The sequence below is a fragment of the Zerene cesonia genome, chromosome 27, assembly GCF_012273895.1.
Source record: "Zerene cesonia ecotype Mississippi chromosome 27, Zerene_cesonia_1.1, whole genome shotgun sequence".
Lineage (NCBI taxonomy): Eukaryota > Metazoa > Arthropoda > Insecta > Lepidoptera > Pieridae > Zerene > Zerene cesonia.
The window spans coordinates 6,297,652-6,310,732 of record NC_052128.1 but is presented as its reverse complement, the minus strand read 5'-3'; the positions used below and the strand labels follow the sequence as shown (position 1 = coordinate 6,310,732).

Genomic DNA, 13,081 nt, shown 5'->3' with positions numbered 1-13,081 from the left:
TTTCCGATTGCTGAGACAAAATTATTGGACGTATTTACCTCAAAGATAATGTACTCTTATTTTCCCACAAGGATAACAAATATGAGAGAAATTTTCATCAATTGACATCGATCATTAGTTTTACCCAATATTATAAATGCAACATGCATGCAGGATCCATATTGCATAAAGAAGGAAGGTAAGCCTGAGGAAGCCGAATTCCAAATACGAAAACTATTTTTTTTATATTTTGGGAAGACTAAGGCTGCTTTTAGAGCCACGCTGACAGCCATAGCGTATAGGAACCTTTTAACGTTCAAAAGGTCTAAATTCTATAGATAATATATCCTTCAAAGGTAGAACTAAAACCTACCACTACGTCATACGTGTTCGCACAAGTATCAACTAAAATAAAAATAATATTTATATTATATTGCCTATGAAATATTTTTTTAGTGCGAATAAATTATAAAAACTATCTGATAATGCCACATATTTATGTGATACATTTTTTGCTAACCAGTTTCTATTAACGCAAGATATTTTTAATAATAGCAAGGTTATTAAAATAAACCAGTAACAACAAATAGTTTCGCACGATATAATTAATATCCACGTAGTTAACTACATTATTTAGCGAGAGTTTCACGGCATGTTAATAAAGTCACTGATAGCTTATTTAGAACTTATTTAACTGACAGATAAACGTAACAGACCATCATATCCAGAAGTTGTGTAATTAGACATTACTCTCGTAGGTACATCCTTAATTATATCTTGTTAAATTCTTGGACTTGTAAAAGTAAGACTCGGTACTGTAGATAAAGCTGTATGTCTCGAAAAATTAATCTGTGTAAGATCTTTATTAATAACTAGCGGTCCGCACCGGCTTCGCCCGTGGTACATATATAGCCTATAGGCTTCCTCAATAAATGAGTTATCTAAAACTGAAGAAATTCAAATCGGACCAGTAGTCCCGGAAATAAGTGCGTTTAAACAAACTCTTCAGCTTTATAATATTGAGTATAGATTATATCATCCTCTACAGGTATTAGTGCGCAAAAACAGAATATAAATCAACACTCATAGCGTTTATGAAACGATAAATTTTTTAGATCCGATTCGGACGTCACTAACTCAAAGGTAAATTAATTAAATAAGAAAAAAACATATACCTTTACCTTCATTTGGCACAGGAATAAATACATAAACAATTTGTAAGAATACATTCCTTCTCCCAATCTTCCTCACATTGTATCCACGAGCGATAAATTACTGTATCTACCATAATGAAAAAGTGGCGGTAAAAAAATTACCAATCTATGAGTTTATTTATAAAACGAATGCGGAACAACGATCGTCTCTCGTTAATTTAAATCTCGATTTGCATACATTTCCTAAAGGTTGCCGAGGCCTAGCGTTATGTTAATTAAATAACATACATATATTAAAAAAAAACACTACTACTAGGCCGAGAACACCTTCACTAAGACCTGATACGGGCAGTGCTGATCCGCCAGTTCGTTTGGCCGCTGTTTTATTAAAAAAACTAGCTGCTACCCGCGGTGTCACGCGCGTAAGTCCGTATCCCGTAGGAATATCGGGATAAAAAGTTGCCTATATGTTATTCCAGTTGTCTAGCTGTCTACGTACCAAATTTCAATGCAATCCGTTCACTAGTTTTTGTGTGAAAGAGCAACAAACGCACACACATCCTTACAAACTTTCGCATTTATAATATTAGTAGAATATATTTATGGTGTTACGAGTTAGGAAGGCAGGCGGATGTAGGCAAATGCTATATATTATGGTACACGGAAGCTGATTTTGTAGCGTATATCATTCGGCTTGTAGATTCCGTATCGCTGTTGCCTCATTTTAATGGTTATAGCATGTCATTCTTAAGATCAAGAGCTCGCCAGAGCGAGCGGACATACAATTTCGTACATATTATACACCAACGGAACAAGTAACAAAATCGGTCGAGCAGTTTACACGTGATATTATGAAAAAATAATAATCTTTAAAAAGAATTATCAATATTCACAGTTTGATATTTTTCCATTGGAAATTTCCTTTATTACATTAAAACACACTAATAAGGCACTAATACACCATAATAATAAATGCATATTCAGAAACTAAGGACGTTCACTGCTTAGAGCTAAAACAATTAGACTAATAAGGGACTTAATGATGCTAAATTAGCACATAGAATTTCAAACAGAATTTTATAACTTGTGTATGCGACAATTGCTTATTTGTTGTTATTCAACGGATTGATGGATCATATAACATTAATGGGAAAACATTGGTAAAATTCGTAATTTTGCCAACGGATATATTAATAGATATTCACAGAAGAATTTTCTTGGTAACGCTCTCTAAGTATTTGTTTCATTTGAAAATAGAATTATAAAAAACGGAAGTGACAGTGCATTACTTTATTATTTTTGTTGCGACAGAAAACAGAAAACGACGGAAAAATGTAACGTTTTTCAAGTGTATGTATGTATAACCCAGTAGCCTAAACGGACGGATTTTGATATATAGGGTGTTGCTGTAATCGTCACAATTGTGTTTGCAACATGGACTACATATTTTATTAATAAAAAGATAATAACACTAAAACCAAACAGTAAGCATTCCCTTTTTTGTTTTCATAAGAAAATAATAATTTATGTCGATCCAATATGCCATTATCTATAGGATACATATTACTTTACAGGCGTTTTACGACTTCACGTTGCCTCTTCAACTGCAACAAGCCATGACGTATAACCGTTGTAAATTATAATCAAAACGTTATTAAAATTCGATGTGAAATTCCGATACGTGTCGTGAATGCGTTTGCTATGATATCTTTGTTCGTTCGCTGGCGTGCCTCGAATGAGAACATTCAGGAAGGCATTTTTGCATATGATATAATACAACTGGCGTCTATGCAATATTGGTATTAAGAATCGGAAATTTCAATGAATTGGTGGAAACACGAGTTTTAGATAGTAATCTATAATTTATTTTTATTGTTCAATAAATAACTCTGGATAAAAGTTTTATGCAATTGAATATACAATAACCGAATTAAACTAAAATCATATTAAGCTTTTCTCCGATAAAGGTCACCAACGTCTCGGGGAGGTAGGTCCACCTACCACTCCAGACTGTAAAATGGGACCAATAACAACAATGCAGTTTATCAAGCACAAAAAGAATCAGGCAATCTGTTGAAAGCCCATGGAGCGAGTAACAGAACAGAAAAAGAAACATTTAGAAATTAAAACCTTTTCTCGGAATCGGCTCCAACGATTTTCATGAAATTTAGTATATAGGGGGTTTCGGGGTCGATAAATCGATCTAGCTAGGAATCTTTTTTAGAAAATGTCATATTCGTGTTTTATTCGTGTTTTATCGACTTAAACTTACTTTTTTAACAAATATGAGGCGTTTGAGTAGTCCCAATTTATTATGGCGAATAATAATACTATAAATGCGAAAGTTTGTGAGGATAGATGCATATGTATGTGTGCGTCTGTTACTCTTTCACGCAAAAACTACTGAAGCGATTGCAATGAAATTTGCTTCGTAGATAGCTGGACAACTGAAATAACACATAGGCACTTTTTATACCGATATTCCAACGGGATACGGGCTTACGCGGTTTCAACCGCGGGTCACAGCTAGTATTATTAAATCGTCGTTTCGAACACTTTACAGCGAGCATGGTCACGGGGACTTTTTAATTTCTAAATGTATAATACTCGCGTAAAATCAAACGCAAGAAAATACTAGAAAAAGAAACAGTCAAATTCAGAAGCGTCCTCGTTTCCGAAAACGTTTGTAGAGAGTCTAGTTACACGTGTCCCCATACAACCTCATATTTACAAACAAATTTGACACACAAATACCGCAATAGACGATCTCGACCTTGAACTAGACTTGCTAGATGGACGTTTGCGGAAAACAGATTAATAACGTCATATCAAGTTCTAGATTGATGATTGGACATTACCCCATCTTCATATCTCATTACACCATTATTACACTGTCGAGGTTCCTATTATGTCCTTTGTCAGAAAGTTCCCATATTAACTTATCGGACAATATGTGATATCAGTGTTTATATGAAATGAAGATGGTGTATTGTCAGTCTGTATGCACAGTACGTAATTGCATAATTGTGCCAATTAACACGTCATAGATGAATCCTACACACACGAAATTATAACATTTTAAGAAGGATCTTTATATTACTTATAATTTTTAACTGTCCATATAATTTTACATATTTACAAAATAATAAATATGTCACATCAAACGCGACCGTCATAGTCAGTAAGTATATTATATGAAGTCAATTTAGATAAAAAAACAGGTAAATATAACAGGAAAATGGATTAATTGCCTTCAAAAAAGCAGAAAATATAATAATTGCCTTTGAAAAGAAAAATTTTACTACTGCAATTAAAGTCTTCACGTATTCATGTAACAGACAACATCAAATAAAATGTCCCAACTCCCAAACGTTCCCTATTCATTTTTACAAAAGTTTCTTTATACGAGTTTCAATCTACATTATATATTCAGATCGTCGAAGACACACACACTAAAATGTTATCCGAGCTTAATTGAGACGTAATACACAATATCACGCAGGTAAATCTGCGTCACGGACTTAATTGCAAAAAAAAAGGAGATGGGATACCGTAATTTTACGAAGTTTTTGGAGGCAATACTGCTATATAAATAAAAAATGGTTACATCCAAAAAAACTTAATAACAAATTGTAGTAAGAAAAATAGATGAGGAAACCTACAAATCTAAAAAATATATAAATATTAATCATTTTGGTGAAAAACTCTTCAAACTGAATAATGTGATGCTTGCATATTTATATATGACCAGAAGCTCGTCCCGGCTCCGCCCGGATATTGAAATGCCCGTTTTATCCCAAGGGAGCATTTAATCGGGATAAAAGTATCCTATCACCCAACTCATACCCTATCTGTATACCAAATTTTATCAAAATCCGTTCAATAGTTTCAGCGTGATTGACAGACAATCATCCAAACGATCAATCTTCACATTTATAATATTAGTGTGAAGCGTGATTGAAGAAATTCATTAAACATAAATATTAATTCACAACTGCGTAAAATATACCGTAAGTTATGAACTGAGATATGAAAAATATATGTGCACAGACCGGACAAAAACTTTTTAACGTCTCCGTTATGGTATACATCGCCGCGACATCCAATCAACTTGATCGGTGCCAGGCGCGGGACGCATATCCACATAACACTCATTTATTTTTGTATATTGCAATTGAGACAAAATTTAATTAACCTTAGTATAAAAATATAACGAGAATCGAGTGTCCAGTAATCCCAAACTGTTCAAAGCCTATGTCATCAGAACAATGCAGGATTAAGATATCGATAAAACGCCAAGTGACACGTGTATGTCTGTCTATACATACTACTATTTCAGCTATACCTACACTTGTGACTTGAAGTTTTTCTTATAAAATTCAAAACAATGGTTCTTTTAAAAAGTTCAATTCCTCCCTAAAACGAAGTCAACGGTTATCTATTAATTGACAATTGTATTGTACTTTAATCACCACAAGTATAAATTAAGTCTTTTAATCGCTTTTTTTGCTTCATTTCCACAATGTAATTAATGAACACAGGTCAACATTTGCCTTAAGGTTTGAGTTTACCCGATATTCACACGAAATTTCATAAAAACCGCTCTCCCATTTCAGAGGAGTTTGGTAAAAAATATGACCGAGAATTTTAAAATAGAGATTTTCTTGGAATAATCTTTAGTCTTATTTCAGCCACAACTGATATCGTCCGCTGGATACCCCGTAGAGAAGTACAGAGTATCAACCGCTGATGGTTACATCCTACAGATATTCAGGATCCCGGCAGGTAGACGCACGGCCAGAAGGATTGGTAATTCGAAGGGGAAGAGAGCAGTCCTCCTCATGCACGGTCTCATGGGTTGCAGCAGTAACTTCATTATAATGGGTCCCGATAGGAGTTTGGGTGAGACAGATTTTATTAAGAAATAAATTTATAGTTTGAACTGGCACCAGAGGAAACGAGCAATTCTTGTTATATATATAATTGGAATCTCGGAATTGGCTCCAACGATTTTCATGAAATTTAGTATATAGGGGGGCGATAAATCGATCAAGCTTGGAATCTTTTTTAGAAAATGTCATATTCGTGTTTTATCGACTTAAGCTTACTTTATTAACAAATAGGAGGCGTTTGAGTAGTCCCAATTTATTATGACTCTTCCTGTCATCTATTGGCGAATAATAATACTACAAATGCGAAAGTTTGTGAGGATGGATGCATATGTATGTGTGCGTCTGTTACTCTTTCACGCAAAAACTAATGAACCGATTGCAATGAAATTTGCTTCGTAGATAGCTGGACAACTGAAATAACACATGGGCACTTTTTATACCGATATTCCTACGGGATACGGACTTACGCGGTTTCAACAGCGGGTCACAGCTAGTTAATTAATTATATGAGACCTCATATAAGTGAAATCATTATATCCGTTATCTAAATCGATATCCAATGTACCGATATTGCGATTACCGTAATGTTTATTGAAAAACTGTAATGATCAAATGAATTTAGATTTCATATAAAGACAATAAATCTGCTTAGGAATGATTAATGACGCATGACAAGACTGTCTTCTATTTCAGGGTATTTACTTGCTGATGCAGGCTACGATGTTTGGTTAGGGAACTTTCGCGGAAACTCAAATACTGCACACAAAAACCTTACACGAGCTGATCCACAATTTTGGAAATTCAGGTAATGGTTTTCTTGTGAATTTCAATTACTGATGAGGTTTAGTGAACGCAAACAATAGAGGATCAAAGATCTATATTTTATATACAGTGCCTTATAGTAAATAGTAAAAAAAAAAAATAAAAAAATCACGCCTTATTAATTCCCGCTATCCCCATAACATCGAATTTAACTATATTCAAATTTCCCAGCTTGGATGAGCACGGTAATTACGATCTGCCGGCAATCATTGACAAGGTTCTTGAAGTGACTGGATTAGAGAAGATACTTTACATCGGCCACTCTATGGGCACCACTTCATTCTTCGTGATGATGTCCGAGAAACCAGAGTATAATGATAAAATTGTGGCTTTCGTTGGATTAGCTCCAGCAGTGTACTTGGCTAACAATAGAGCTGTGATAGAATGGATCGTAAAAGATATTAATTTCATCGTAAGTAAATTTTAAATTATTAAGTCATGGTAAGCTATAATTAAAAAAAAAGCAGTGGTGGCTCAGTGGTGAGAACCTCGGACTTCAAAATCGATAAGTCGGGGTTCGAGACCGGGTGAGCGTGCAGGAAATAAATTGATTTTTCAATTTATCTGCACATGTGGATAGCATGACCACTGTTCAAAACGGTGAAGGAAAACATCGTGAGGAAACCGGCATGTCCAAGAATCAAAAAGTTCGACGGCATGTGACATCTGCCAACCCGCACTTGGCCAGCGTGGTGGATAATGGCCTGAACCCTCATAGGGGGCCTGTGTCCCAGCAGTGGGAACATATATGGGCTGATGACGAAGCTATAATTAAGCAGCGAGAGGAAAAGTGATAACGATATCGTTAATTCTTGGAAATATTGCATGTTGTTAATAGAAATACTAAATAGCGTCTTTTGTATGCTGTTAGGTGCAATTGATGGCTTTTGAGGTATGAGGTCCAAACGGTGAAGAAAAACCAGCATGTTTGTTAATTTAAGTTCGACGATATGCGTCATCTGTCAACCCGGACTCGGCCTGCGTGGTGGATTATCGCCTGAAGCCTCATAGAGTGATCTCGAACTCGAGTCCCTGCCGTGGCAACAAGATGATGATGAAGAATATGAATTCAGAATTGAAGTACACATAACAATTGTAATTGTTTTCCAGAACAGAATGAGGGCTCAAGGTATACTATCATCCAATTTGTTTGATAACATGTGGAAGATTATATCGAGTAACGCCTGCAGAACGAAGAGGCCGCAAGAGAACCTGTGCGTCCAAGTGATCTCACTAATTATGGGGGAGGATAATGAACAACTCGACATGGTATGCCTAAATTTCTTTTTTTTTCTACTGACATAGTTTTTTTTTAGTTTATAGTATAGATTATTTCAAATGTACTAAAACTGGTGGAGTATTTAATATTTAGAGAATTTATAAAGGCTTCTCTATCATGGAATGCAATGAAATGAAAATTTTATGTTGAATTAATATACAGAATCCTCATGTATTTGCTATACTTTTTTCAGGATATGTTTCCAGTATGTGTCGCGAGGGTACAGCCCGGATCGTGGCAGCAATATGAGCATTACGCGAAGATTGCATTAACGGACGTGTTCACAGCCTGGGAGGGTGGTCTGGACGGCGCTGTGAGACCGTACAAACTCACAAATGTGAAAGTGCCAGTCATGTTAATGTATGGAGAAAATGATCTGCTTACAGAAAAATCGGTGAGTTTGGACATGATTTCAGAAAAACATTTAACATACTAATATTTTACAAACTATTAAAAAAAATAAACCATCTTAAAATTGTCACAACTTGACTAAATTTAAATGAGACCACACGGTAACCACCAGTTGTCATATAAAGAAGGGTTCTTCAAAATCGGTCAACTCAGTCGAAAGTTCTGAGTATAACATCCTCCTCTTTTTAAAGTTGGTAGAAAATGGTTAATAAGGCTTACATTAATAAATTACTGTTCCTGAAGCCATTAGGTATATGTTAACAAGCGCGCCCCACTATATTGTGCACCCGTGCGAAGCGCGGTATATACATATATGGTATATACATATACAACTTCGTCTTGAATCGATACATCAATTAACAAATCCCATCAAAATCTGTTACATTATTTTAAAGATAGAACCATTCAGACACACAGACGGCCGAAAGCGACTTTATTTTGTACTATGTATACGATATATCTTTTAACTAGATACCTAAACCTAATAAATATATTTTATATTACAGCAAGTTTTAAGATTAGCAGAAGAGCTCAGAGCCAATGGGGTGTTAGAAGAAATCAGATCAGCAAAGCCAAAGATTAACCACATTGACTTTATATTTGCCAAAGACATCAGCACAATAATCAACATACCACTGATCAAAACCATTCACAAGTTGTACAATAAATATGGATCATAAATTGCAGTTTTATTTATTTTTAAAATATATTGCTAGACACAATGTGTATATGACTATCAGAACATAAAACTCTATCGAATGAATATGATTCTTATTCAGCTACCACTTTTCACGGTCAAGAGCGAGTTGGACTTGCGACTCTTAATTTCAGTCATGGGAAGGCTGTGGCTGGTATCCCATAACACATTAAGACTCTCTAAACATACTCTGTGTGTTGCATCTCTGTACCTACTTATCTCTACCACAAGACTGGGTATCCTCTTTCAATATAAATATCTTCTATTTATATTAATTAAGGACATGCGTCCCATATTTTAATGTTAATAATAACAATAAAAAAAACTAAATCTAAGTCATACACTAAGTTTATTATATAACTTGATGCAGAATGAAGTCACAAGTACCCAACTGGTTTATGACATATTGTGAAATATAAATATTACATACCTTATTCAGACTTGGCTTCACTGTTGCAAGTGTTATTTTGGTGTTAGTCTTACTCTGAAGAGGACCAGTTGTAACTTTAGGTTCTGGAGGCATGCCATAGTTTTCTGAAATCATTTGAAAATATTCATAGATGATTTTCAGTTCATTTAACTAAGGTATTAAGGTATATAGCAAATCGTTAAATGAGAAGACATTCCCGTAACTATTGAATATTCAGATTATATTGTCTCAAGTGGAGTCTATAGACAGAACATTTATCATTTGATATACTTTCTATGGTTTCATTGTTAACGTGGATGCCTTGTAATTTTGATAATACTGTACAGAAATTATATGTGAAGTAGAAATGGTTTTTGTGGTTTTTTTACTTCTATTAGAAAATGGATAACAGACAAGGGTTAGAACTGCCTACATCACATTAAATTTGTATTATAATGAATTATGTATTAACTGATATAACAAAAGTACATTTTTCAAACTATGATTTGCTTATTGCAATGGGTATTTAATATTAATTAATTTTGTGTTAATACAAGTATAACTGACCTTTATTTGGCATAAGTTATCAACTCTATACCTTCTTGTTCTTCACACTGTGTGTCGTTTTAAATGGTCGAAAATCTGTAATGAGACAGGCTGGAATTAAATAACTTATTAAATGTTTTTTTCGAGTGAAATTTATTTTTGAACTATAAGAGACTATATAACTATATATAAATGAAAAAGCTTAATAATTGTAAATTATTTTCGCTTTACGTACCTATCTATTTAATGCCCATACATAATTTACACAGATACATACTAGTCAGAGATATAATTTACAACTTTATATTTGTATTTTTGTAAACACTTGTAAAGTGTAATCATCTGTCATTTGTCAATTGACAATTATCACTTAAAAGACTATACATATTTTCACAGATTAACCCGTTCTAGCCCTTTTTAGAGTAACAAGTTGTATTTTTTAGAAAAGAGGTGGCAACACTGGCTGCGACTGTTTGGTCCTGTTTAAATAATACGACCGTGAGTACGTCTAAAGCAAAACGACAAAATTGTCGGCGCGCTCTTTTTAAGCGGACCAGCCAACCACCGCCTCGCACTTACTTATCTCAGAGCCACTCACAATGTCAACTACAACTAAATCTAGCACCTAGAAACACCACAATATCCCTAGACGTCACTCGACGCATTCGTGACCTTCCGGGCGGTTCGTAAGAAACCTTGCTTTGTTATGAGTGAAGAATATGAGAGTCCTTTGATCAATAAATGCAATAAAGTAAATAATTAAATAAGTAAATAAAAGGTCTCTCAGAAATAAAGTGACTCAAAAATTTTACAAGACGATTAACCGTCCCTTACCTAATGTAACTTTCGCGCACTCTGCTCCGTTCTATATACACAAGCTCCAGGTACTCCAGTCGCGGTTCGTGGGAATAAAGACTGGCGTGCCCTTTCCGTCTTTGCAGGCAAAAATGTGGTCCCTTGTTCCACGTTCCTCATCCTGTTCCCACCGGTGTGAGCACCCGGAACCGAGAAACACATACACAGGAACCGACCGAGTATGGCACATCCAGCCCCCTCCATTCATGCGAAAGCCCAAGCGGAGATATGGTGAACATAAGTGCATATCTATGATGGTGAACGTTCATTTTACCAAAGCGTCCGACCTATGGAGTAAAGTTGAAGGAGAATCATCTCATAAAGTAGAATATTGAAAAATGTCCAGCTGTAAGCTAAAAAAATAACAGTTCAAAAACCTTAAAAAGTCTATGGTCATATAAACATAGATTACATACTCAAATAAACCTCTTTATAATACATGGATAACATCGTTAGGATGTAAGAAATGGAGAGGACCTAAAAATATATATTTCTTACGTCCTTTGACAGAGTAACTAGTACTTAATCTGTGATCTCAGATTTGACATATAACTGACAGAAGTATCAAGTAACAACTAACAACTATTGATTTGTTGAAAATGAAATGAATTGTTGCACAATGTTGCTTTGTATTTTGTTTGATATTTGTTTAAATATACATGCTACACTTAAATATATAAATATATATGCTACACTTACATATATAAATACATTAAACACTTCAGAAAATTATGTTTATTTTTGTTAATTTAATAATCTCTTTTTTATTTCACAACAATTGTTCAATATATTTGATCTTTTACACTTTCCTACTATTATGTTTAATGTTTATCCTTATCACCGGCAGTGATCATAATATCATATATTTCGTAGTAGAATAACGTAACATCTCATTGTGTTCAAACAATATTTGCAATTGATTTCAACCTCTGTCAGCTTTATTATGAAATTAAACGTAAAATATTGCGCAAGGATTTTCACTTACCGTATCAGTTAGTACATTGATAGTCATAGATTATACACTTATATACGGTGATAGTTGTTGATACATATATCGAAAACATAAGGCAAGAAGCATTATACAGAGTTTATAATCCTTTAATAATACACCACCAGTTTTTGCTACCACAAATAGCACTTATTCAATTTAAAAATGGAAGAAACCCTTGGACAAAAGCACCGGCAGTTAAATGAAGCAGTTCAGAGTGCAATTGAAAACAATCCTAACCAAGAATTAGATGATGTAGATTGCAACCAACCGGATATAGAAAATCTCTTCAAAATAGATTTTGCATGTCGCACAAAAAATGTTGAATACTTACTTAAGGTATTTAAATGTGAAGATATGTTGTATGTTTCAAGAGCTATCAGACATTCAGTATGGTTAATAACTGATCAAAAATATGCACATATAATTAATCCCAAATATCTTCACAGTGAAATCTTTCCTCATATGTTGTGCGCAGCCAGAAATAAACTATTGTATTCTATTCGTGTTAACTTAAAAGATCCAGTACGCAATGAAGCATTCCTCAACTATTCGAAAGATTTTGACTTAAACATGGCAGTGAAATGGTTTCCAAATTGCTCATTGAAATTTATCCTAGAACAATTAGAAGGAGATATTTATAGAATACCTGATCACATATTATTAAGGATTTTCTGTGTGAGCGCTGAAACTTTGGATACATATGTCAAGAATTATTATTGGAAAAAGAAAATGCTCCGAAAAGCGATGGTGGTGATAAGCAAGCAAGGTGATAAATATTTTGATGTTTTAGACAATGTAGATAAAAAAGAAATACCAACGTTCAATTCAAAATATACAAAAGCTGTGATGAAACACTGTCCAAAGAGGTTCATGTGTAAATTCAATCGTTATATAAAATACATAGATGAATCAGTTTTCGTCAAGTATATTAACATAGATTTTTTCCAAAGTTTCTGGAACCATTACTCATCAAATAAAAAATTCAAAGTTCTTTTCCCGGAGGAGAAGTGTCAAAAGATTCTAAAAATGAATAACCACAACATTTT

The 13,081-nt window shown here is 34.2% G+C and overlaps 1 protein-coding gene across 3 annotated transcripts in view; it reads right to left on the bottom strand.

The window, feature by feature from the left end:
• Nucleotides 1–10,561, bottom strand: part of LOC119837419 (protein cramped) — a 33,090-nt gene extending 22,529 nt beyond the window's left edge. For 2 of the 3 annotated variants that reach the window (XM_038362993.1, XM_038362995.1), the window contains exons 1-3: nt 10,425–10,561; nt 10,211–10,285; nt 9,665–9,768 (exon numbers count right to left, since the gene is read on the bottom strand). In XM_038362993.1, coding sequence (XP_038218921.1) covers nt 9,665–9,768; nt 10,211–10,223 — 117 coding nt within the window. In that variant the 5' untranslated portion in view covers nt 10,224–10,285; nt 10,425–10,561. Of the gene's footprint in view, nt 1–9,664; nt 9,769–10,210; nt 10,301–10,424 lie in introns of all 3 variants that reach the window. The other variant, XM_038362994.1, reaches the window with a different exon arrangement.
• Nucleotides 10,562–13,081: the final 2,520 nt, after the last annotated feature.